Source organism: Hetaerina americana, unplaced genomic scaffold (assembly GCF_022747635.1).
Source record: "Hetaerina americana unplaced genomic scaffold, ioHetAmer1.1.p SCAF_6, whole genome shotgun sequence".
Taxonomy (NCBI): domain Eukaryota; kingdom Metazoa; phylum Arthropoda; class Insecta; order Odonata; family Calopterygidae; genus Hetaerina; species Hetaerina americana.
In genome coordinates, this window is record NW_027287205.1 from 58559110 (window position 1) to 58586621 (window position 27512).

At 37.4% G+C, this 27512-nt stretch overlaps 1 protein-coding gene across 1 annotated transcript; it reads left to right on the forward strand.

Annotated features, from left to right (window-relative positions):
- The first annotated feature begins 115 nt into the window (after positions 1-115).
- Positions 116-25690, forward strand: LOC139695152 (tRNA pseudouridine(38/39) synthase). The gene is made up of 8 exons (XM_071593803.1): positions 116-272; positions 362-489; positions 665-866; positions 946-1251; positions 12558-13135; positions 14845-14991; positions 17540-17679; positions 25362-25690. The coding sequence occupies exons 1-8, from the start codon at positions 213-215 to the stop codon at positions 25454-25456; spliced, it is 1656 nt and encodes a 551-aa protein (XP_071449904.1). The 5' UTR covers positions 116-212; the 3' UTR covers positions 25457-25690.
- The last annotated feature ends 1822 nt before the right edge of the window (positions 25691-27512 follow it).

Sequence of the window (27512 nt, forward strand, 5' to 3'; positions counted from 1 at the left end):
GGTTACTTGCGCACTTAGAATAAAGCTATTCATTTTTTCTAATTCGAGAGGTTAGTCAACTGTTGCACGTTAGTGCCTGTCGTGTTTAAATCTATGTTGACCTGTAATCTTCATATTTGTAGTGAGTTAATATCACGTAAATACCCAATGTTTACTTGCAGAATTGTTTCACGGCTTTGAAAATTATAGTGGTCAATATTCTGGTGGGTCCGATGGCTAGCATAAAGAATAAACCAAAAGCATGCGAAGATCTGGGTAAATTAACCAAAGAGGTAATTCTTGTTTGTCATTGCCTTGTATCGAAGTACCTATGGATTGGTACCCGCGGAATATTAATTTTGAATAAAATTCAAAAAATTAGGAGCTGATTCTTCAAGTCCAGCGGCTGACAGCTCACAATATGCAATTAAAAGGTATTATTAGTAAAACGTTGGAAAATAAACAATCATCGATAGGAGACACGAACAAGAAAAAAATGGACTTTACTAAGTGAGTAGTTATTATTACAGGAATATCTACGCATAATTGTTATCTTTGGAACCGTTGTTGCGGCTCAATATGTTACCAATTTAGTCTTCCTTAAAATAGTATAATTCACAATCGTCATATCACTCACAACCAAATAAATAATTATTAAACCACCCGAACACATTTGTTTTTTCAGAGTCCGCAAACGTCACATTTTTCTCAAGATTTTATATTTAGGTTGGGACTACCAGGGGTATGCTACTCAAGACTACACGAATAAAACTATTGAATGGGAACTATTTCAAGCCCTGCGAAAATCTTGCTTAATTGAGGAACGGACTACCAGTAACTATCACCGGTGTGGGCGGACCGATAAAGGAGTCAGTGCTTTTGGACAGGTTGTAAAGGCATGAAAACGAATTCACTCAGCGCACTGAAAGACCTTTGTCGTTTTATATTTGGTTTTCATTTATCCAGGTTATATCTTTAGATGTCCGAAGTAATATTCACCGAAACCAAAGGCCTGAAAATGAAGCAGTTGCTCCATCTACTGTTGACAAAGGAGGAGTTGAAGTAGGGAGTGAAAAATGTACGCAGGTTCTTCAGCCCTATGAAGAGGAGACTCAAGGAGAATTGGATTACTGCAAAATCCTCAATAGACTTCTGCCACCTACAATTCGTGCCATTGGTTGGAGTCCGGTCCGATCTGATGCAAGTGCCCGGTTTAATTGTAAATGCAGAACTTATAAATACTTCTTTCCGCGAGGGAATTTGAACATTGAGGTAAAATATGCATGTTTCATTGAGTGAGACCTTCACGACATTTAAGTGATAAATCAACACATCCAAGTTTTCTGGGGTTTTGGAATTCTCTCCTAATTTTTGCACAATATGATTAACAAGTAGTCCTTTTCTTACTGATCTCCTTAAAGGAAACTTTAAAATAGTAATGTTGACAATCATGAGATTTGATTAAAAACATGTCTCCCAGCATTAGTTATTGGCCATTTATCAAATAATTGATTTTTACATTTTAGGTTGTAAATGCCATCATTTGTGCTCTTCTTTCTTTTTGGATCATGTAATAGATGACTATCATCATCTACATTTTTATTCCTTGTTTTATCATTCCTTTAGTTTAATTTTCCTTTTCTCATTGCTATAATTTAATTTTTCCCCTGCCACATAAATTTCACAATTACAACTAACTCCTATTATCTTTCTCTTTAGTTTGCCCTTGTAAAGCTCTCTCTGCAATCGATTTTCTGCAGCACAAGTATTTAGTGTACTTTAGTTGCTATTCTGGGACAGCATAGGCTTTTTTCCCCAGTTTCTGGACATGTTGCCTGTTATTGTGGAGCTAGCTGTTATTAGTACATAGTAGATTTTAGAGATGGCTATTATGTGGAGTAATTTTATGAGTAAACCATCAGATAAAATAAGCAGTACATACAGTCCATATAGTCCATATCTGTTTGGTAGCACCTCGGACTGCAATTTCTGCCGCCTTAATGTAGATAGCAAGAAATAATGAGCTCTACGGCCTCTCATTTAAAATAAGAGGGGGGGAAGAAACTCCAATGGTCGCAATAATTAGTCGCAACTCTCGTCAGACCAATTGTTGTGTTGGTTTACCGGGAACCACGTCATGGACCAACCACAATCTCTCGACCAGAATACCCTCTGTGGTGGTTTACGGGAAATTAATCCGCGTCAGGGACCAACACACAGCCACACGCACACTATCCTGACTGAAATCCTTCACGAGGATGTGTGACCCTGTTAAAGAATTTCAGGTGGAAATGGAATCCTTCACGAGGCTTTAGAGAAGACCCCGTTAAAGATTCCAGGATATTCTCAAGCACACTTTTTGTGACTGGTACAAACCAATCATACACACAAGCATTCAAGAAACACACACACACACTCTCTCAAAAAGGCCCAACTTCTGGGAGAATCTGAATACAGGTATAGAGCACAAATGAGGATATGCGACGCATCTTGTTATTTTACTGTGGTAAAATATAAGATATGTCACATAAAAACAAAAAAAAATTGATGCTTACATTTTGGGAAATGGTTATAATACAATTACCACTTGTTTACCTTGAAGAAAAATATTCATTTAGATCATATAAACAATTATTACACAAAACATTAAACGTGCGCCTTCTTTCTTTATATTGAAATGTAATGAAATAATTGACTTTGTAATTCCACACACTTTATTTTAAAAACATGACCCAGGTTTTGACGTTGAACGTCATCATCAGGCCTGACCTGATGATGACGTTTAACGTCAAAACCTGGGTCGTGTTTTTAAAATAAAGTGTGTGGAATTACGAAGTCAATTATTTCATTACATTTCAATATGTTATGCAAATTCCATAAAGTTACGCCTAAGACAACAAATTCTTTCTTTATCTTGTGGCATAATCAAAGATGCTCTCATTTTTCAAAATAGATGCATGTTTTCCCGAGCATGCACACTTACATGATATATTTACAAATATGCTTGAGGGAAAATCATGAGATTTATTCAATGAGGTCAACATGATTCCCTTGTTTGAATTTTGGCCAGATGTCTAATAATTCTTTTAAGCATTATAAATAGTTTCTTAATACCCATAGCAGAGCCCAAAAAGATAATTCAATGGAATGCAATGTTTATAGCACATGGTGTTTAAATTACCCTTCTGTTTTATGAGAACTTCATTTTTTCTTCCTTGGTTTCCATGTGATATGTTATCCTCGCCCATGACACTGATTTCTCAATGATTGTAAACCTTTTGACTGACTGGCTAACCAAACCTTGATTATTTATATTTCTAACTGATTTGAGGAATTTCACAACTACTCCTCTCTTCAGCCCTTCCAATGCCTCCTTTACTATTTCCTATGTATATCATTATTATTATTAGGTAATCTACCGGTTAAGGTAGGTTTTTGGATGGACGTAATTACTCATTAAATAATTTGTGGCCCCTAGCAAATCACAACATCCTACTCTACATCAGGTCCCTCTTCAGCTCCGAGTACTTTCTTCCTCCCTTCATCCCGTCCAACATCCCTATCCTGTTCCTTCCCTTTCCTCGTTTGCCTAACATTCTCCCCTCAATTGCAGTCTTCAACATCCCACTGCCGGTCAATACCCCCTTCAGCCACTTTTCCTGCCTCCATAGGATTTCTCCCAACAAACCCCTCTCTTCGCCCACCATACCAAGTACTTCCTCGTTTGTTTTCTTCTCTGTCCATTTCACCGTCTCCATTCTTCTCCACACCCACATTTCAAAAGCCTCCAGTCTACGCCCACCCTCCTGCTTCAATGACCACGTTTCCGCACCGTACATAGCTACGCTTCATACCAAAGTTTTGGGGAGTCTTTCTCAACATCCTTACTCATCGTCCCCGTCATTAACTCCCTCCTCCTTGTGAAAGCCTCTTTACCTAGCGCAATTCTTCTCCTTACATCCCTATTACATTTACCATGCTGGTCCAAAACACTTCCAAGATACGTAAACTGCTCCACCTGCTCTAGGTTTTGCTCTCCTATTTTAATGTTAAGCTTAGCCTTTTTTTTCTAGAAAATCGCTTAACCTTTGTTTTATTTATATTGATTCTCATCCCATACCTGTCGAACTGAATTTCCAATTCACTCAGCAATGCTTGCAGCCCCTTGGCTGACTGGCAAACTAAAGCTTGGTCATCAGCAAACCTAACTGATTATACAAATTCCCCGCCCACTTTCATTCCTACCTCGAGTTCTTCCCATGCCTCTTTAATCATTTCCTCTGCATACAGGTTGAACAGCAACGGTGATAATGGGCAACCCTGCCTTACACCTCTTCCTAACACTGCCCAACCTGACTCCCCGTTCCCCACTCGCACCTGAGCAGTCTGAGACATGTACAGGTTGTGGATTAGCCTCCTTTCCCTCCAATCTATTCCTATTTTCTGCAGAATACTCATTAGTTTTTCCCAATTCACTCTATCAAACACTTTTTTGAAATCTACGAAACAGGCAAATACCTCCTGGTTGTGTTCTATATTCCTCTCGATTAATAATCTCATTACTGCAGTGGCATCACGTGTACCTCTCCCCTTCCTAAACCCAAACTGATCATCCCCTAAGTAATCATTTGCCCTACTCTCTATCCTTTTGTTTATGATCCTAAGAACAACTTTAGCTGCGTGGGATATCGAACTAATTGTCCTGTAGTCCTCACATGATGTGGCCTTTACCTTTTTCGGAATAGGAACTAAAACCGATCTCACGAAGTCTTCCGGCCAGATTCCCTCCTCATAAATACTACGAATCAGCCCATATAGCCTCTTCCTCCCACATTCTCCTAAGCATTTTAAAAGATCCACAGGAATGTTATCCACCCCAACAGCCTTATTTAGTTTCATCTCCCTTAATGCCCTTTCTATCTCATTGTCTAGTATGCCTGGACCTAAGCTATCTTCCTCTACGTCATGTTCCTTTTCAATGTCTAACTTTGTTGGTCTAAGCTCTTTGCTATACAGTTCTTCCACTTATTCCTTCCATCTCTCTTGGATCTTTCCTGTGTCAACTATTACCTTACCTGCCTTATCTCTAACTGCTATCGTTGATCTCCCTTTCTTACTTCCCGATAAAGATTTAACTTTGCTGTACAGTGCACCGATTTCACCCTTACTCTGCAGACTTTCCATATCCTCGCACTGCGTCTTCCTCCATGCTTCTTTTGCTTTATTTGTTGCCCGCCTCAATTTATTGTTCAATTCTTTGTTCTTCCTTTTGCCTAACTCTGTATTGACATTCTTCCATTTTTGCCACTCATCCATCTTTGTAATCATCTCATCCGTGATCCATGGTTTCCTAGTCCTTTTAGCGTTAACGGTTCTAATAGTGTAAGGGTTTTGTTGGATGACCACCGCGGAAGCCTTGCCTCCCCCGCTGCCGGGCACGACACACGGCCGATTTTGCCGAGCCCCGTAGTTGCCAGGAGTCAAAATATCTGTATAGTCCATCATATTTTTCTTGGGAATGATAATTGAGGTGGTTTCCCGTTGCCTTCCTCAATGGTGTTTTTAACGTGGCACCATCACTTACTGGCCGCCCCACTGGGGTCAGACGCCATTGCAGCCGCCTCACCGAGGAACAGACGCTGCGTGGACTACCTTGTCTGGCTCCTAACCTTCGACCTATCTGGCATGGGTGATCCTACCAGGAGCAATAATTATTACTCCCGCCAGCACAGCTCTAGGGGTCATCGGAACGCACAAGCCCTTCCACCACGTTCCTATGTATATAAAAGCATATTGATTGGCAGTGGAATGTTGGAGAATGTATTAGAGGGGAGAATGTTAGGCAAACGAGGAGAGGACAGGAATGGGATAGGGATGTTGGATGGGATGAAGGGGGGATGGAAGTTTACAGAGATGAAGAGGGATTTGTAGAGTTGTATGTTGGGTTGTTTGTTTTGTTTGGAGAAACAAAATATTTATTTAGTAGGTGTGTCCATCCAAACCTACCTTAACCTTAAAGATTACTTAATAATTAAAAAAAAATGTGTATGCATTGAAAATAACTGGTGGTAATGGACATCCCCATCTTAATCCCCTGCCTAGCACTACACATCCTGACTATTTGTAATCCACACTGATGCACTCTAAAACATGTACAGATTCAGGATAAGTTTTCTATCATCCAAGTCTGGTCCTAATTTATCAATTGTGCCCAGTTTATTCTGTTGATTACCCTCTCAAAATCTATAAAGCATATAAATACATACTGGTTGTACTCCACACAAATACTCCTTCTGTTCCTTTATACTGGTGACCTCATCATTGCTATAATGTCACTTGTACCCTTTCTAAACCCTAACTGATCTTCCCTTAACTCCTCACACTCAGATTTATATCTATGTGAATGCCAGTTGCCCTCTTGGAATTTAATTTTTAATAACTCTTGTTTGAAAAATGAAAACTGCCCACAGAATAAAATTGTATATCTTTCAAATGTGTTTATTTGAAATATAAAACTTCCAGATTGAGTATCAACAAACAAATTTACAATAATATCTCATCCTTTCCACTCTATGGCATTTTGAAGCATTTGTCCGCATGAAGTCCTGAATTATTTTCATAAGTGTTACTATTGTAAATTGTATCTCTTTTTCCCCTTGGATACTTTTATATTTGAACAAACCTCCTAATCTTTCATTCAAGGTTAGGTATGATGTGTAGTTTATCATACGCTGTAGTGTTTCTGAAGATTTTGGTCAGCCCCTGGGAGTTGTATCATCCATTCTAGTCCCCAACGAGTGCTAACATTAATGTCTATTGAATTTGATGTGTGAATCATACGCTTAACTTTGGTTTTCTAGCACTCCTTATATAATTGCATGAGTTCGCTATTCCTACTTCTAGACCCCAGAGAAAAAGCTTTTTCTATCATTTGATTTTCTTCCTCATAAAACAGTGGATACTTGTTTAGGGATCATCAGTATCCTTGCCACCCATAAATCAGATGTTAGTTATAATTTAACTATTCTTCCAGCAAAACTCTGCACATAATTTGCTCCCCATGGTAATTCATTTCTCCTTAACTATAATATCCCTTTGCATGCAACTGGTGTCCAATTCCTGCTTACTATGAAATGTTTTCTTTCTGCTATATTCGTAACCATTTTGCCTGATGGTAAATGCTGTATACTTCTTTTTCACCATGACTACTTGTTTGCATGTACACCTGGATTATCACAGGATCAGTCATATTTTATTTATACTAATACTATGTCAAAAACCCTCTTGTTCATTGCTTCTCTGTCAAGTTTCCTTTTCAGTAATTTGACTCCCCGAAGTTGACTCTCTGCCTTTCTACTATTTATTGCTCTGTAACTATAATTCCAATTATTCCTGATATCTTTCCATCTCATTTCCCATAGGCCTAACATTTCTATATTTCCTGTGTTCATCTCTCACTCAATATTTTCCATCCACCCTGCCCTCAGCCTTTATGTAACATTTGTATTTCCTGTTTTGACGGTGGCATAACTTTTCTGGATCTTCTTTTTTGCTGCCTTCTACTTGGTTGTGTAAAGATTTCATGTGATGATGACCATAAAGGCCTTGCTTTTTCCACTGCCAGGCACCACCCTTGGCTCCATGGACCACCCTGCTGGATTCAGTTTTCATAACAGCTGACACATCTAGACTCATCAACTGATATCTGGACTACCTTTTATCTGGCTCCTACTCTTTAAACTAATTGGCTTGGGGTACACGACTAAGAATTTGGTGCACTACCCTGCATGGAATATCAAATTAATAGAATGTAGTATAAAAATGTAGATACATGGCACTGCTATTGGGTTTATTGAAGAACCACAAATGAAAGTGAATGGCTCAATGATTTTTTGTCATTATTTTGATTTTTTTCATTTAAAGGGTAGCCATTTGTGAAAGTATGAGTATAATGATAAGTTAGTTTCCCTTTGCTAAAAACAGCAATGCAATGAATACTGTTAGAGTCATGCAATTATACAATGAAAACATTAAATTAACGGCTACATAACCGAAAAAAATAATTTTTGAGCCTATAATTGTAATTGCACCTGCCTGGGTATCTAACCATTGATTATAGAGAAAAAATTAAAATATTAATGTGCAATATTTTTATACCCCACCCCCCCTTCAGAGGACTGCAATCATAATGGGGCGCTTCTGTGTATCCTGATGACCCCTAAGGCTACGCTATTTAGACTAATAATAATTTCTCCTAGTAGGGCCTTCCATGCCAGGTGAAAGATAAGTAGATATAAATTACAGTTACAGGTGTGATGCGGTGGTAATGTTCTATAATATTATTAAGTCATCATAATGTAATTAAGTGGCAAATTATTTTATTATTTGTCTCTGTTATTATTGGTAGATATCATCATATTAAAAAAATATTGATGAAAGCAAGAGAAAACCACCTCAATTATTTATGCCACAACTTTATGATGGAACCCAATTTGAAAATAAGTTGTACCAACTATGGAACTCGGCCAACTGGGCCATGTGTTGCATTTGGCAGAAGACGAGGCAAGACTTCCTAGGTCGACATTTTACAAAATCCTTGTGCAGCAGAATTGACAGCAGGAGCAGTGAAAGACAGAAAAGACTGAACCGGTTGGAATAAGGACTTGAAATGTTGGGATGGTATTGAGGTCAGGGAAATTAGAAAATATAGAGCAAGAGATGAAATACAGTTGAACATTATTTAATGAGTAACTTAAGGAATACCATGCATAATGATTAACGAGCAAAATGTTTTTAAGAAAGGACTCCCTGAACTAGTGACGATGAGAGGGAAATTCCTGGAATGATTGTGTGCCTGCTGCCTCTTATTGTGTCAAGCACTCATGCTGCTAGTATCTTAGTGTCACTAGTGATCTCCTATTTGTCCAAACTTGTGTTTAGACATAACATTTGTGATTTTTTGTCCAGAGTTTAATAAACCTTGCAGAAATCTCCTCTGAGATGAAGCCACTAGAACATAGCCATAAGAGAAAAAAATAACTGTGTAAAAATTAGTTCAACAATGTTGAAAGATTGCTTCTAATATAGATAATCGAAAAGCAATCATAAGGCGATGCTCGTAATGAGTACATCTTTAGCGAAAAGGTTAAAGTAATTTTGGATTATCTTGTTTAGAAAAGGCAAGGATCATCAATGGCCATTGAGTATTATGAAGTATTTATGGGAAGCTGTGGATGGTTCAAGAATTTTAAAAGAAAATTCGACATCCATGGCATCGTTAGGTATGGTGGAGCATCGAGCTCTGACTGAGAGGCAGCAGAGAACTTCCTCGGTGACTTCAAGAAGCTCTTAGATTCTGAGGATTACCTGCCTTAACAGGTTTTTAATTTTGGTGAGACAGGTCTCTTCTGGAAAAAGATGCCAAAGTGAATCTATACAAAAACAGAGGAGCATTCATTGCCTGGCCATGAGCTAATAAGGCCATCTCTTAGCTGTTATTTTGTTCTGATGGTGGCAGGGGTTTGAAAATTAAACTGCTGCTTGTTTACCTTGGAGAAACTCCATGAGCCTTCAAGAAGTGTCATGTCCAGAAGAGCAGGCCAAATGTGATGTGGAGGTCACAGAAAAGGGTGGGAAATTGTTGCATCGTACATTGAGAAACATCAACTTAATAAGGCAGTAGCTATATGGGAGCTACAGATTTATTCAATAATAATGCTTTGCCGCATTTTCACAGCATTTTGAAGTTTCAGCAAAAACAAACGTCTTGAGACAACTTCCTAGTGAGAAAGGAATCAGGAATCTATCCTAAATAATAAACTTCATTTTGGATAAAGCTTAGTACTTTGCATATATCCAGAATAATTTTTTTATAATTTTACTTGACCATGGTTTCTATGCTTGGCATCATCTTCAGGTACAAATACAAATTTGTTCGGCACTTATATACTAAAATGAGCTAGGGGGTGGGGGGATTGGGCTGTACGAGTACAGGTGCAGAGAGAAGGATGGGAGGGAAGGGGGTAGGGTTGTGGTGGTTACCTGAAGGGGGTGAGCTATGGGTCTGGATTGTGGAAGGCAGAGGTGGGAGGTCGGTATAGCTAGTGTCTTCTTAGCTAACTGCCTGCAGTGATGAAGGGTGGGAGAGGGTGTGTCATTTGAAGGATTGGAAGATAGTGGTAAAGGGAGGGTATGAAGGTAGGGGGTAAATGGAATAGAGAAGAAAATGGATGGAGTAGTAATAAATAGTAGAAGTGTTAACCAGAATGAAATGGAAGGAGTACCTGTAGTCAGTGGAAAAATGAGAAATCTCAAAAATATAATATTGAAGGCTGCAACTGAAACTATATGTAAGAACAAACAAACAATAGGAAAATCACATGTAAACTGTGTATTATGGATTCATATGGAAGATGGAATAGAGAAAGCAATGGGAGAATGTAAACTTAGAAATGTAGAAGGAAGGAGAAAGATTCCAAGAAACTGTGGGAGATGCCGTAACAGTAACTTTTAACGAAATCATCCTCTAATATGCATTTCAATGCAACAATTTCAGAGTGTAACAATCATTCACCTTGACTGGGATTCGAACCTGGATACCTTGATGTTCGGCCGAGTGCATTAGCCAGTTAAGCAATCAAGGCGCCCTCTTAAACTTAAATTTCCAGAGTTTAAGAGGATGCCTTGATAGCTTAAAAGGCTCTCGGCTGGACATCAAGGGATCCGGGTTCGAATCCCAGTCAAGGCGAATGAATTTTACACTCTGAAATTGTTGCATTGAAGTAGAAAGTGATGAATAATGAAAATCCATCTTTCCTGCCATCTTTGGATTTCTCCCAACAACCCTATCTTCCCTCCCATTATGCCTAGTACCTCCTCATTCAATTTTGGTAAGCCTGTTTCTGAATCTGAGCCAAAACTATAACAAAGTCTTACTGGTAACCATCAACTCCCCAGGGATTTTCTGCATAAGCATACATCTATTGTGGTATTTAAACCAAGGGTTCATTCTGATATCACCATTTCTCTTGCTTAGCACTATTGCCATCACCATACTCTCATCCCTTGTTCCTAAATGGCGGTACCCTCACTCACTCCCTTCTCTCCCTTTGTCTACTGTTATGTTCCAATCCCCTATGACTATCCAATGTGTCCGTCCAGGAACACCAACAATAATTTACTCTAATTGATCATTGAGCCTGTCAAATTCTGCCTCATTTGATTGTTACTTGGAATGTAGTCCTGAATAATGACCAAATTCAGCTTTTACTTATGCAAATAATAATCCATCACTCACTTTCTCTATGTTCAAGAAGCTTCTTACTTTTTGCTCAGTATTATTCCCACCCCTCACTGACTTTCTTCTCCTTCACTGCATCTCTTGCTTCAGTAATTCCCACTCAATTTCTCTCTCATCTTGCACAGCCCTAAAACATTTATATTTCATCTCACCATATCGCACTTCAGGTTTATTTTTCAAATTCCTTATCCTCAGCATTATCCTAACATTCCAAGTTCCTATTCTTATTGGTACAGTTGCCGGTGCTGCTTCTTTTGATTTCACTGTACAAGTATTTTGTGAAGTGATGACTGAGGAGGCCTTGTCACTCCTGTTGCCAGGCGTGCAAAACATGGCCCAGTGGGTCTCCAGTTCCCAGTAGGTTCCTGGACTCATTTCCATACTTGTGTCCTTCAAATTTTCTTGGGATAAATAATTTAGGTGGTTTCATGTTCCATTCCTCAGTAGTGTTTGTTAAGTGAGTGGTCAGTCAAATGGCTAGTACACTGGAGCCAAGTGGTCACACAAAGTGGTAAGCCTTGGCTGCGTACTCACTGAGAAATAGACTTTGCGTGGGCTATCTTTCATCTGGCTTTTACCCTTTGACTTGTTATGGGTAACCCTACCAGAGTAATCATCATAGCTCCACCAGCATAGTTTATCAAAATGAATAATACCGTCTATCATGTCAAGGTTGTTTTCCATGAGGAGTTCAGACAAAATGCTGTAAGGTAAGGAGAAAACAAAAAGGGAATAGAGTTAATGTTGTGTAATAATACATCATTTAGGACCTTGTTTAATGGGAAGAGCTTCGATAAACAAGATAGAAATGGGAAAGGGATGTCTTATATATGAATGGAATGGATGAGATGAAAGCATGATGAACTGATGAATAAAATATTGTTCATCAATAGTTATAAATGTTGTGATTTCATAGTGTTAAGTTCTTCAGAAGACCATAATGCTAAATTAGTTTAAAGACCTGACCAAAGCTTACCTCTAATTTTTAGATTACTAGTTTGAATGAATAATTTATCCATAGCTTCTTCTTTTCCTTTTGTTATTCTCTTCACCAGTTGACTGGATCTTTAAGTTGATTTAACCTATCTCTTTCTCTCTCTTTTGGAGGTATTTTCTCATTTATCTTCTATCTGTCATGTTTTTCAAAAAACCAAATGTATTGGTGTAAAAAGCAGAATAAATAAATCGGATGTGTCATGGGTACTTTTGGAAATTTCTCTTGCTATTTCAATTCTTGAGATTTTTCAAAATGAAATTAATTGTTGTTAATTTATTTCAGAACATGGCAAAAGCTGCAGAACATTTGATTGGAGTGCATGACTTCCGTAATCTCTGCAAAATGGATGTTGGAAATGGTGTCATCAATTATATGCGTAGAATTTTGAGCGTATCCATAAAGGTAATATCTGGTGACCAACTATTTAGAAGTTCAGATGGTAGCTGTAGTAGTAAACATTTTGGAAATGGATCATGCCACCGGTGCCGTGTTGAAGAGGGTGACTGTGATAAAGGAAAGTTTGGAAGCTCCCCAGAGGCCCCATTGCAAGGAGAACATAGAGAATCAGAGTGTACTGTTATGGGAGGAGGCAGCTCCCAAGACTGTGGAAACTCTTCAGTTTGTTCAGATGAAAACTCTGTGGTTCGAGAAAACACAGTACAGTGCAGTGTGAGTGAAAAATTTTCTCAGAGAAAACACTCAAATTGCAGCATGTATGACATGTGTGAGCTGACTGTTGTTGGCCAAGCTTTCTTGTGGCACCAGATACGTTGTATCATGACTGTGCTTTTCTTGGTTGGACAGGGTAAAGAAGAACCAAGTGTAGTTGAACATTTGCTAGATGTGGATAATGTTCCAAGGTAAATATATTTTGTAGTATTTGAACATTGGCATGGGATCTACATCCCACGCCCGCAAGCCATCGCAAGGGCGTGTGGTGGGTGGTGTTAGGACACCACCCGTAATTTAGAAAAGAAAAAAACTGCATGCAAAAACCACAAATTCATACATCCACAAAAAAACATGGCATACATTCATGCAAGAACACTTACACCCCACACACATACAAACACTCAAACTACCAACTAACATACACATGCACCTGAAAGTATACCTAACAGCTTTGCAATGTTTAATTTTGTTCCGACTTGTGAATTAAATGTTTTTAATGTTTCTAAAGTGACTTTGGTTTATTACTATTATGATTTCTGATTGTTCGGAGAAAGAATGAGTATTTGTATCTATCTGTACTGGGATCTCCTCCCCTTATTTTATCTTTGTGGTCTGGTCTACCGTAGTAGTGTGGGGCCATTATAATTCCTTTAGTGTCATCGTTAAACTTGTTTGTTCTGAACCTTTCTAAAAGTCTGTCTCACTTGTTCTCTTCATGATTCAAGTGGCTCCCAGCCTAAATCCCCTAAGAGACCTGTCACAATTGTGTTCTTTATAACAATTTTTAACGAATCTGGTAGATTTTTTGTGGACTTTATCTAATTCTCTTTGCCAAATTTTCTCCCAAGAATCCCAAATACTTGAGCCATATTCCAAATGAAATCTAACTGAAGCAAAATAACAACTCTCTTTAACTTTCTCATTACATTTCCCCACCACCTGTGTCATGAAGCCGAGTTTCTTGAAACTGGATTCTCATATTGTCCTGATATGACCTGTCCACCCATGAAAGGTGTGGTGTTAGAACTTCCCCCAGATACTTAAGTTGATTGGCCGTAGTTAGCACTGAACCCTCTATTTCATAGTTCATGTCCTGTTCTTTGTGGCCATTATCATCCATACTTTTCAACTTATGTGCAGAGGATATGTTAAAAAAAATTGGAAAAATTGATGATAGGAATGTAAGTTGGAGGGGAATCCATGAAATCTGTGAAATTTGAGGATGATAGAGCTTTACATATACAGTCAGTCAAGGGGTTAGAAGTATTGCAGAGCACATAAGAAAATCACTGTGATTGGTATGGGATTAGAATTAATGCAGACAAAACAAAGGTTATGTTTTACATATTCAAGAATGAGTGCTGTTCAATATACTGTTCAACTCAGGATTTAGCATCAGGCGATATTTAGAATGCAGATTGAGGCACATGGCTTTGAAAATATGATAATTTTGAGTAATACTTTTATCATCTGACCTTTTTTAAGAGAACTTAAAGTATTTGAGACAGGTACAAATTATATTATTACTATTTCAAAATGTTGTCATTGCTTTTGCCATATCCTGATCAATTTCATGAGAAGGCTGCATGCTTCTGGGTTTCACTGCATGTGTTGCTTTCTGCTGACAACAATTTTACGAACATTATAATGACTTTGACCTAAAGGTGCTAGCTGTAACATTAGCAAAACTTGTCAGTAGAAGGCAAATAATGTGGAGAAACCTGGAATTATACAGCCTTCACAGCAATCATGCCATGAGAGCCTTCTCACCAATTACAATGTAATGAAATCATGGCATTAAAAAGTTATTGATTGAGGCCTGTGAATTGGAAGCATTAAACATATGAGGTGATTCTCTATTTTTGCAAACGTGACTGTTATCACCTATTTTTTTCAGGAAACCACAGTATAATATGGCATGTGAGATACCGCTCAACTTGTTTGCCAGTGATTTTGAGTCAGAGCTGAACTGGGTATATGACAGAGAATGCATATATTTTATCATCAAGGACTTGCAAAAGGAGTGGACATTGCTGTCTGTGAGGTCTGTAAAAACACTTAAATCAGCAATGAAAAGTGATTTCATGACTTAGAAAGTGGGCATTGTGGTAGGTTAAATTTTCCTTAAGAGTCAGGGAGTCGTAAAATAAGAGAGAGAGGACCTGAAAATTTGGAGCTATTTTAAATTTTAAGGAAAGAAAATAATTGTAATCTGAGCATTCATTCTCAATCTCTTATCCAATATAGCCTCTACTTTTTGTGAGCATCCACCCTATGTGTATGCTTTGTCTAGGGTGGTTGAAAATGCATGAATTAACTGGTTTTATACACTTCTTATGTGGGTAAAATGGAGTTTCAAAGTGCAATTCTGTTAAATTATGTCCATAGTTTGTATGTGCTATAATGACATACGCTCAATAGTTTTTCTGATACGTCATGATTAAGATTTGCATTTTATTTAACTGGTGTAAATATTAAAAGATGTAGTGATAAAACCCGCTCAAAGAGGTTTTCATTGGTTGGCGTAAGATAAAATGTAACTTTTGCAGTGATATACTGTATCTCCAAAGGTATTTAACTGCAACCAATGTTCCAAGGTATTATATTCAAATATCAAAATTCAGGTGCTTGTATAGTACCTTTTAAAAACTTTTCTTAGTAATTTTTAACATAACAATAATTGTTAAAGTTAATATCATATGTTGATAGTTCTCTCATGACTCATTTTCAAAGAACCTTATCTCATCATAGGATGAGGTATGCCTCTAGTTATCTTGGAAAGATTAGCATTCTGTGAAAATCCACAACTTATGGTTGGTAAAATGAAGATAAATACATAGATAACCTACTTTTGCCATCTAAGTGGCTGTTTTAATGTATCATATTTGTTACATCCTAATCATTTATCATTGCAAATCAATGGTGTCCAAGAATGCATTTTAGGGAGGTTGGGATGGGGCAATTCATCCCTATTCCCTTATATTTTTGCAAACAAAATTTTCACTTGCATCATATTATCAGAAGGAAATTATTGTTAATTCTTAAATGAATTGACCAGATATTCTAATGAATTTTAACTGCCGAAAAAAATTTGAGAGACATTTTATCATTAGTACCAATTGGACACTTGTCAATTTTACCATCTCAACTAATGAAAAGTGTATTTTTCTTTCATTCTGCTAATAAAGGCCCTAATCCTTTTCATAGTTTCAACTATTTATATAGTTCCAGGTTGACATCTTTTTCATTTGATGGAATAAGTTGGCTATATTTCAACAATTATGTCAGCTTATACATTTCTAAGATAAGTGTATGCATAAATGTGTCTCTCTGTGTGTGTCCATTATGCGTGTTGGGTCATGTAGTATATTATCAGAGATTTGTCCAAAAGATGTACAGAATGTTTTGAAGGTGATATGCTAGTAATATTCAATATTTCATGTGCAATAAGCCTGTAAATTACATAAAAATCTGCATATGCAGAATGCTCGAATATTCCCTCTACATAGTTGCGTTTTTATTCTTGCTTAAGACATTTAATGCAATCTAGATTGCATTTCAGTGCCATACAGTACTTATGTCTCGTAAACTACCTGAAGTAATAGGGATTGAGGCCACCTTGGGTAATACTGAAGATAAACTACAAATAAAAATATATTTCCATACCTTACTGCTGTATGGCACCTTAATGCACCTATCGAAATAAATTGCCTCAGAATTAATACGTTTGTGATGAATATATTTCTCATTCTTTCTTTAAAAAGTTTTTTTGCCAGTCATATATCTCACCTCTGAAGTTCTCTTTAAAATTCATCTGTTAAACTAGCTTGGTAAAGCTGCAATAAAATTAATTTATTTGCCATTATGTTCGTACATGAATTGGTAAATCTATGCTTTTAAATAATTTTCTTTTCTTCTTTGTCTGCATCTTCACAATATCCCACAAGTGTGTGCAAGGGCATGTTACCAGCTATGTGTGCAGAAGTATTATTTAATGCATATACTTGAATAAACCTTGGATGATATACATCTCTAGGGCATGTAGATGCCTGTACACAACATGCAATAATTGTTGCCCTTGAAAAATTTATCAAAATATAATATTCGAGATAATTTAATGTTTTGAGCTTCTGTTTTTGATTTTGTTATGTTTGCATATTATACTAGGGAAAATTTGCACAAATCTGGTTAACTTTCTCTGAATCTTATCTAAATCTTTGAGTAATGTTTTTCTTGACCACTGTTAACCAGTAGGGTTGTAGGGAGGTAGAGGGGTGGAAAAGCGATCGCCTATTATTATTTTCTTGAAAAAAAAAAATTAAAATAATTTTGTTTTTTAAATATGTATATAAATTTTGGTATTATTAAACAATATTGAAATAATAGTGATTTTCTACTTGTGAAAAATTCATTCATCATTTTTGACCTTGCCATAAGCATAAATTTTCCTGCAGTTGGGCACCGGTGAAGGAAAATATAATTATTTCCCTGAATATATTGTTAGTAAATGATTGCAACACATGTCATATGCTGGTTGTAACTGTGTGAAAACTGTACAAGGTATTGTTTGACATTTATTTTATTTCTCACAGAGCCTCCATGGTTCGCCAGATGATTAAGGAACTGGGAAGTGAGGATGCTGATAAATGGGATGGGTCAGAGCTGACAGACTGCCTCATCAGTGGCATCAGGCATCGGACGTATGTGCCTCTTTTAAAGAGACGAACATGTGGTAAATATTCATAAATTGAGAAAAATATTCAAGCTGTTTGATTGATGAGAAGTTTAATTTTTTTCCCAGTATTGGTAAATCAGCTTGTGGTTCACAGGTACAATGGTGAGCAATAATGGTATAGTATGATGAAAACAAATGATTTCATTATGTGTTAAGCCCTATTGAGTAATTAATTTCTGTTGTAATTTAATATTTAGCACCTAAAGTCTTGAGGAATGTAATCATTTCTGAGAACTGGGTTAATTGATTTGTTGCCTTCGAAAACATTATGTCAATTTTGCAGAACTCAGGGTTAAGATTTTGTAAATTAAATAATTGTAAATTAAACAAAAGTAAATGTCATCATTTAAGACATAATCAGTGATGCCACCTCAGAAAAGGTTTTCATTTTCATCATTCAAGGCCAAATGGGATAAATTCAAGCCATTTAAAATATGTATACATGTATGCTAAAGAAAATTTCTCAGTGTTACTCCAGAATATGGCCATGCATGCAGTAACTGAACCTTTTCTTCTCTAATAGCTTACAGCAGGCCATAAATTCAATATCATTTTCAGAATAATTGAATCCACCGTGATTAAAAATATTCATGGCAGTTATTCAGTAATGGCAGATAAGGCAACACATGGATCAGCACAGGAAATAATCATTGAAGTACTTTCCAACTTAAATGCCATGTCTCTTCCTAAAATTAAATCTCTTAATTTTTCAATCATTGATGTAGTACAAACGTGTTATGGTTTCTCCTTGCTGCAAAATGTTGGTCATACCAAATACCCGAGCATCCTTCAACACTAAATCTTAATCTTGTTATCATGCTGATAATTTGCTCATGTCCAAAAGTTCACTGATACACGAGGGTAATCCTAGAAATACCTGACCCAACAAAGAAAACACGAAAATTTTGGAAAAAAGTGTATTTGTTTTTCAACATAATCTCCTTTCAGCTGTATACACTTTTCCCAGTGATGTTCAATAAGTTTGATACCCTTTTATAATAAAAACTGTCTTGCTCCTCAAAATAACCATTAACTGCCGACATCACTTCTTCACAGTTGGAAAATCTTTATCACTGAGCCATTTTTTCAAGTTTGTAAACAGAAAATAATCCAAGGGGGCTAAATCTGGTGAATAGGGTGCGTGAGATAGCAATTCAAACTTTAATTCATGAATTTTGGCCATTGAAATGACAGATTTGTGAGCTGGTGCATTGTCTTGATGAAACAACACTTTCATCTTAGCCAAATGTGGCCGCTTTTGCTAGATTTCTTTGCTCAAACATTGCAATAAGTTTGCATAATACTCGCCGTTGATTATTTTTCCTTTTTCAAGATATTCCATGAAAATTATCCCACACGGATCCCAAAAAAAGACGCCATGACCTTGCATGCAGATGAAACGGTCTTTGCCTTCTTTGGAGGCAGTTATCCCTTTTGAATCCATTGTTTTGATGTTCTTTTGTCTCGGGTGTGAAGTAATGGACCCTTGGTTAAGAAACGGTGCAAAAATTCTGCTCTGTTGCTGTGAAACTTTGCTAAACACTCAATTGAAATGTCTTCATGACACTGATTTTGATCGAGTGTGAGCAAACGCGGCACCCGTCTTGCCCACAGCTTTCTCATGTCCAAATTTTCAGCTATTATGCGATGTACTGCACTTTTTCAAATGCCTACTATGTCTGCTAGCTCGCGCTCCACTTTCAATCGACAATCATCCAGCATCACTTTGTGGATTTTCTTCACCATTTCTGGAGTCGTCACCTCATTTGGGCGACCAATGCGATGCTCGTCTTGACAGCTCGTACGGCCTCATTTCAACTCTGCTACCCAAATTTTACTATGTTAAACGAAGGAGTAGACTCACCCAGAGTATAATCCAGTTCAGCTTTTATATTGGTTGAGCTGAGGCCTTTCGAATAAAAGTATTATATCACGTAACGATGACCAATTTTCTCCATTTTCACAAATTCTCTGAAAACATTCACTATTGATGGCTGCCAAACAAATCTTAAACAAGGAAGCGTCTTCAAACTTGAAACACATGCTTTATAGATTTCATACTTTCTAATACAATGATATTTTTCAAACAACCACCGCTATCTCTAGGTCAGGCCGGGTATTTCTGGGGCTTTCCATGTAAATACAATGCAGCATATGATACAGAAACGGGTTCTGTTATTTCGCTCATTAGAGTCACCCTTCACAGAATGTGTTTCTCTTTCAGCTTATATTCCCCAAATCCCATTTAACTGCTCAGCAAGATGAAACATTGCCACCTATTGAATTTACATCTATGTACATCTTAACCTGCCAGCTACCATAAAGGGATGTGGCAGGGGTTATTTGGTCACCGGCCATTAATATATCGGCTTCATTATATTTTCAGTTCAGTTTGTTGAATGCGATGATTTGTATAATTTAAATAATGAATTGAATCAGGGAAAGAAATTCCTTTAATCACTCTTCTGCGACCACTTTGCATAACTTTTGTTGAGTTCTTGTCCACCAATGCAATGCAGGAGCTCTCATGTAACCATCTATGTTAATGTTAAACTTGCTCAATTAAAACTTAACTAGTAGTTGGTCCTGTGTGTGATGTTCATAATTCCTATGATTCCCAACCCATGCTATCCATTGGCAATGTGATGCTTTTGATTTGTTTGTAATGATTATTTAGGAAATTAGCTGATTTGCTTTCTAACCTGTTTAATTCTGAAGCGAAGTTTTTCTGTCCAGTGTTCCTTCCATATGCTTGAATCTTATTCAAGCTGATGTCTAACCAATACACAACAGTACCACTCTTAATCTTTTCATTGGGATATTTGTTCACTATTCATGTGACGAAGCCCTTATTTTAAATGCAGGTCTTCAGCTTTTTAGAATGTTTTTTTCAGAACCATGTCCAGGATATTTATGTATATCATTTTATAATTGTCCATATATTATTTATGTTGCTTTTTTTAATACATTTCTCATATTTTTGGTGGACTTTATAATCCTTGATGCAGGTTTATTACCCACACTCTGATTATCATGTCAAAATAAATGATGACATATTTAAAATTTAAAATAGAATAAGATGATGATAAGGTATTTACTCATATTCTACTTAATAATTTGTAGTAGCAGTTGAACTTCCTAAGTGAATATGTGGAGCGTAATTAATTAAACACTTCCAAACATTAATTGTTACTTAAAGGAAACATAAGCAAGCAAATATTTCAGAGTAAAGTGAACTATTGTAATACCAGAAAAAGAAATTGTGTAGGTTAATTTTTTAGAAAGTTAAACTTGTTGGAAGGAGCATGAAATAAATGGCATGAATTTGAATAATAATCTAATATATATTTATTATAATTTTTGGTTAATTTAGGTGTTGCTATTAAATCCCTATTTTCATTGCCTGTGATATGGTTTTAAGGTTCAGATGAGGAGAATAGTGACAATCATTTACTCTTTAGCCTAAACATATTGATGGAGAGTACATGGAGCATATGTACCTGTATGTAAGTTTAGTGTTTACATTTGAAAAAAATCAGTTGTAAATAGTTTTTCATTTTTTATGATGAGGTTTTGATTAAGTTTATATGAACAATCAGTCCAACATATGTGTTTTTATCTGTTTAATTTTTGTAATACTTGTTGAGTTATCGATATCATTAATTGTAAATGACACTTATTTTAATCATAGTGTGATGAATTTGTTGACATAAATTGGGGAGCTGAGTAGAATGTGGCTCGAAATGCCTCAAAAAGAAAATCAATATTGAGGAAAAAAGAAAAGTTAGATAATTGTGAAAGAGAATAAAACATATTTTGCTTCCTTGAGGAAAGTAAATATGCTATTTTGTTTTAGTGTGTCATGCAAAAGAATATTTAACACAGACACATTTCTATTTTTTTGTAGTCTTATTGCATTTTATATTCCTAAAATTCACCTCTATAGAATAGGAAATAACGAATCTCAGGTCATAAATTCTGTTGGACATGGCCCTTTTAACTTGGGATCAGAAAACTATTTAGAGATTAATTTTGTGGCCTACAGCAAACATGGCATTGTAATTTTGATAGTGCATAGATATTTTATTCATTATATGTGTTTAGAATGTCATGGAAAAAGGCCAAAGGGGATAGTTGCTTGAAATGTCAGTCCATATCAGTGATTAAAAATTGCCCCATAGGTGTTAGTAGTTGGTGTGTTTATTATTATTGTTTCGGTGCACCTACTACTAAGATCATTTTGCCCCCTTACAATCAAATTCATTCCTAAAAAAGATATGAAACTGTAACCAAAGAAGTGTAATATCAAGATTAAAGGCAGCGGGAAACCACCTCAATTATCATTCCCAAGATAAATATGATGGTCACTACAGAGATTTTGAGTCCTGGCAACTATGGGGCTCGGCCCAATCGGCCGTGCGTCTTGCCCGGCACTGGGGGAGGCAAGGCTTCCGTGGTCATCATCCCACGAAACCCTTGCAAGGGAAAACTGGCAGCAGCAGGAAAGAAGAGGCAGGAGAAGAAGACCAAAAGAGTTCGAATAGGAACGTGTAATGTTTGGACAGTGATGAGGACAGGGAAACTGGAGAATATTAAGGAAGAGATGGAAAGGGGAAAAATAGATATTTTAGGTTTATGTGAGGTGAGATGGAAGGAAAATGGGGATTACTGGAGTGATAGTTGTAGAATAATATACAGCAGTGGGGACGAGAGCCAATAGGGGGTTGCCGTAATATTGAATAAAGAAGTAGGAAGAAGAATAGTCAACATAGAGCAGGTAAAGGATAGATGGATAAGATATCTACTAAAGATTAAAGCAGAACTGATCAACTTGTCATTTTTCAGGTGTACAAGTACATGCCACCAAGCAATCATAAAGGAGGAAAAAGTTGATAGGATATATGATCAGTTAGAGGACTTAATTGAATGTGTATCTGCAGGGAAACATTGAGAGTGATTGGAACAGTGGCAGTGAATGCAATGGTGGGCAAGGGAAAGGATGGTGATGAAGTGGGGGACTATGGTTTTGGTATGAGGAAGGACGGTAGGGAGAAAGCAATTGAGTTCTGCAGGAGACAGGGGTTAATCATTACCAACACTTGGTTTAGGCACCTGAAAAGGCATAGGTTTTGTAATGTAAAATGCTAGGTGACTCAGAAAGGTATCAGTTAGGTTATATTTTGGTTAGGTACAGGTTTAGGAACAGTGTGATCAATTCGCACAGCTTCCAGGGAGCGAATGGGGTATCTGACCACAATTTGGTTGCAATTAAGTGTAGCATCCATTTCAAAAAGATCAGACTGGGGCAGTGGGTTAGGAAATGGAATGTAGAAGCATTAAATGGATTGACAAAGAAGGAGTATCAGCTGGCTGTCAAGAAAATCATGGATGAGAGTAAAGAGCTGAGTACCATTGAGGAAAAATGGGAATACATCAAGAAAGGGATATCAAAACCCACAAATGAGCTTATAGGAACCGTTATTGGGGAAAGGACAAGGAAACCATGGATCACGGATGAGATGATTAGAAAGATAGATGAGGGAAGAAAATGGAAGAATGTAAAAACAGAGCTAGGCAGAAGAAAGTACAAAGAGTTAAATATTAAATTGAGACAGGCAACAAATAAAGCAAAAGAAGCATGGTGGAAAACGCAGTAAGAGGATATGGAAAGTTTGCAGAAGAAGGGTGAAATTGGTATGCTATGCAACAAAGTTAAATTGCCATCGGGAAGTAAGAAGGGAAGATCTGTGCTAACAGTTGACAAGTTGGGTAAGGTAATAAGTGAAACAGAAAAGATCCTAGATAGATGGAGGGAATACATAGGAGAACTATATGGTAAATAATTTAGGCCGACAAGGTTGGACATAGGAAGGGAACATGATGTAGAGGATAGCTTAGGTCCAGGAATACCCTACAATGAAATAGAAAGGGCTTTATGGGAGATGAAATCAAATAAGACAGTGGGTAGACAGCATTCCTGCGGAACTACTAAAAGATTTAGGAAAATGTGTTAGGAAGAGACTCTATGGACTGATTCATAGTATCTATGAGGATGGAATCTGGCCAGAAGACTTTGTGAGATCAGTGTTAGTTCCTTTTCCAAAAGAGATAAAGGCTGCATCATGTGAGGACTACAGAACAATACATTTGATTTCCTATGCAGCTAAAGTGGTTCTCAGGATCATCAACAAAAGGATGGAGAGCAAGGCAAATGGTTACTTAGGGGATGATCAGTTTGGGTTTAGGAAGGGGAGAGGTATGCACGATGCTATTGCAGTAATGAGATCACTAATCGAAAGGAATATAGAATACAATCAAGACGTATTTGCCTGTTTCTTAGATTTTGAAAAGGCGTTTGATAGATTGAATAGGGAAAACTAATGAGTATATTGCAGGAAATAGGAATAGATTGGAGGGACAGTAGGCTAATCCGCGACCTGTACACATCTCAGACTGCTCAGGTGTGAGTGGGGAACAGAGGATACGGACGGGCAGTGTTAGGGAGAGGCATAAGGCAGGGTTGTCCATTGTCACCGGTGCTGTTCAACCTATATGTAGAGGAAATAGTTAAAGAGGCATGGGAAGAACTGGAGGTAGGAATGAAAGTTGGAGGGGAATTCGTAAAATCAGTTGGGTTTGCTGTCAGCCAAGGGGTTGCAAGCATTGCTGAGGGAATTGGAAATTCAATGCGACAGGTATGGAATGAGAATAAATATTAATAAAACAAAGGTTATGCGATTTATCTGAAATAAAAAGGCTAAGCTAGACATTAAAATAAGAGGGCAAAAAATAGGGCAGGTAGAACAGTTTATGTATCTCGGAAGTGTTTTGGATCAATCTACTCCTCCATCCACTTTCCCTGATATCTTCAAATTTCTCATTCCCTATTTCTTTCTTATGCAAAATGCAGTCTTCCTTCATAATTGAATGAATGCATAGCATAGATTCCTCATGAATTGATTTGATGAAATTAAAAGCACAAGCAGTTTCACTCATGAGGGCTTCATTTGGTGCATCAAACCTCTTCAGTTTTGCAAAAACTGGACCCGTCTATGGATTTTGAGTAGAGGAGTTGAAGAGAGGGTGGAAAGGCTGAAAAAGGGATTAAAGTAAATGGTGGGATGACAATGAGGAAGACAGAAAAGTGGTTGGGATGTGTAATAGTGGGAGCGAGAAGGAACAATGTGTCCATTAGTCAAAATGGATTGTTTGTGTCCTTTTAGCAGTAATATATTTCCTGATTCTATTAAGTTGTTCCTATCACTGAACTCCCTCATAATTTTTTCCTCCCCACCCATCATATTTTCGTCATCTACGTCTTCGTCATTGTCGTCACCCTGTCCACATCTTAACAAGCTACTTACCCTTCTTCCTTAAAAGGCCAAGTTTCTTATCTATATTAAATTATTCACTAATCTTTTTCATTCTTCTCCACTAATGTCCTAATGCCTATTCCCATCTCCATACAAAATAATGCCCAAATACGCATGTGTGCTATTACTTCTACTTTAATGTATGACATTGTACTATAATGGATTATGTCTTTGAATTGAAATATTTTAGTACAAATTTAGTTTTTGATTTAATTTAATTTTTTTAGTTTATTTTTTCTTAGTAAAAATTGTGATCTTTATTGTGATAAAATTGTGATTGTTTTTTGGTATCTATTTGTTTTACAGAGAGTTTGGAAGACAGGATTGAGCACTTCGTCAAAAAAAAGCGGCTGAACTTGGAAGCTGATGTGCCCGAAGTTACAGACACATCATGTGATTAAGCTAACTGGACATAATCTATCATGTGGTCTGCTGGAAATATTTGATCATACTTCTCCTTTGGGGATTTTCCATGATGAAATTCTCAGAGGCTTGCTTGCTTGGTCACACCAGAAGTGGATGAGTGCGTGGGTCTTAGAAAACATACTGATATCAATTTCATCATTGCTTTGCTGCAAATTTTTCCATTAATTTGGAAATTTTCAGTATCTTGATATTGATAAAACCAAAGTATAAATTCCAAGGTGTTATTTTATTCTATGACATGAGAATGTGATAAACTTTCTCAGGCTACTCAAAACATTCCAATTTTCATTTATATTTTACTTTTTTTTTCTATGGTTACCCTAAATTCAGATTTTATACCTCTAGTTAAAAGATACTTTTTCCAAATTATTTGATGTGCCAACATTTTGGCATATAATCTGGTATTTGTCTTTGAGTGAAGTTCTGTAAATTTTAATTCCAAAAGTAGTTATCTTTGTGTCAGCTTGATGACCAGTGGTAGCTCCAGATTTCTTGCCAGGGTTTTGTATTTCATGTGGTTTTGAACCATTACTTTAGTGTAGATTGGGATACAGAAAAGAGATATAATAACGCCCTATGTGCCTACCTCTTTGTGGAGGCGTCCCATTCGTCTTACCAGTCCTTGGGACTACGTAGACGTTTTGTGTTCTTCTGTGTTGTCTCTTGGCGGCTTTATTACTTCAGGGAAGTCTTTCGTAGCGACCCCGCCCCAATATACAGCGAAGTGCAGCAGTCTGAACTACCTGGACTCGAGCAAGACTCGTCTTTGGCACTCCAGACCATACTGGTGATGCGTACGTAATTACTGGGAGCACACACGCCCGGTACAGTCTTCTCTTAGTGTCCGCGCTTAGGACTCGCGGGTGAAGAATCGGCCGAAGTCGACTCAACGCCGCAAAGCCCTTGGCGCGGGCACGCTCGCACTGGGATTTCCAGGTGAGCTTTTGATCCATCAGCACACCAAGATAAAGGACTTCAGACTCCCACGGAAGGACGACTCCATCCACCGACATTCGCTTGTTTGGTGGCGCTCCTCGGCCGGTTTGGAAGATGATGGCTTTCGTCTTCCCGGCATTGACTTCAATCCGCCATGGACGATACCATTTAATGAGATCATCGATGGCCTCCTGAAGTTGTTCAAGGGTAAAAACAGCCTAAATGTTTAAAGTTGACATTAACCTCATGGACTGTGGCACGTCACACAAGACTACGAATGCCTGTGACGTTGTATGTATGGTATTTCGTCACATCATCTTGTTCCTTGTAAGCCCCCAAAATTCAGAGTTCATGAGGACACCTCAATAGCTTAACTGGCTAAAGCACTCAGCTGGACATCGAGGGATCCGGGTTCATATCCCAGTCAAGGTGAATGTTTTTTATTCTCTGAAATTGTTGCATAGTGTTGTTATGTTGTCAGTGAAGGACTGCACTCGTGTGAGCCAAATGGGCTGAAGTTTCCTAAGTGTAAATATGCATGTCTTGAGTTGTCCCAAGTAAGGGTCGATGCTCATTTTGCATATAATACTGACCTAACCACAGCTGGGTCAGAGTTCATGGTCAGGAGTTCTTTTCTCTGTGTCGCATATGGTTTCCCCGGAAGATCCAGTTCTCTGAAAATAACAGCTTGGGAGAAGCTGAGGGTGCCCTGAAGTGTTCCCAGGAATCGAACCCAGGCCCTTAGGTGTGCAGCCCAGCACTCTACCAACTGGACTATCATTTCTATACTGTGACCTATGACCATAGAGAAAATTTTAATGAAATAAAAGTCTAGATTTTGATTTTTTAGCTTACTACACTTTTGCCTCCTCCTACACTCAGATGGAAATTCTAGCACAACCTTTACCATACCAATACATCAGTTGATCTTTGACTCATTCCAGCTTGTCTTGTCTCGTAGGGTGTGGTGAGTTCATGGGCATCAACAAGGTGGAAAAATCATTACTTACAAATGAGGACACTTTCACCTCCCTGGGTATTATCTTTGCTATGAATTCATTTAATTAGCATGTTGCATTATGTCCACCAATTCAC

Excerpts from the sequence above, each read along its gene's own strand:
- LOC139695152 (XM_071593803.1), top strand. The coding sequence starts at position 213 with ATGGCTAGCATAAAGAATAAACCAAAAGCATGCGAAGATCTGGGTAAA. Across the intron at positions 867-945 it reads GAGTCAGTGCTTTTGGACAG|GTTATATCTTTAGATGTCCG; the intron begins GTTGTAAAGGCA and ends TCATTTATCCAG. Across the intron at positions 17,680-25,361 it reads TTTAAAGAGACGAACATGTG|AGAGTTTGGAAGACAGGATT; the intron begins GTAAATATTCAT and ends TTTGTTTTACAG.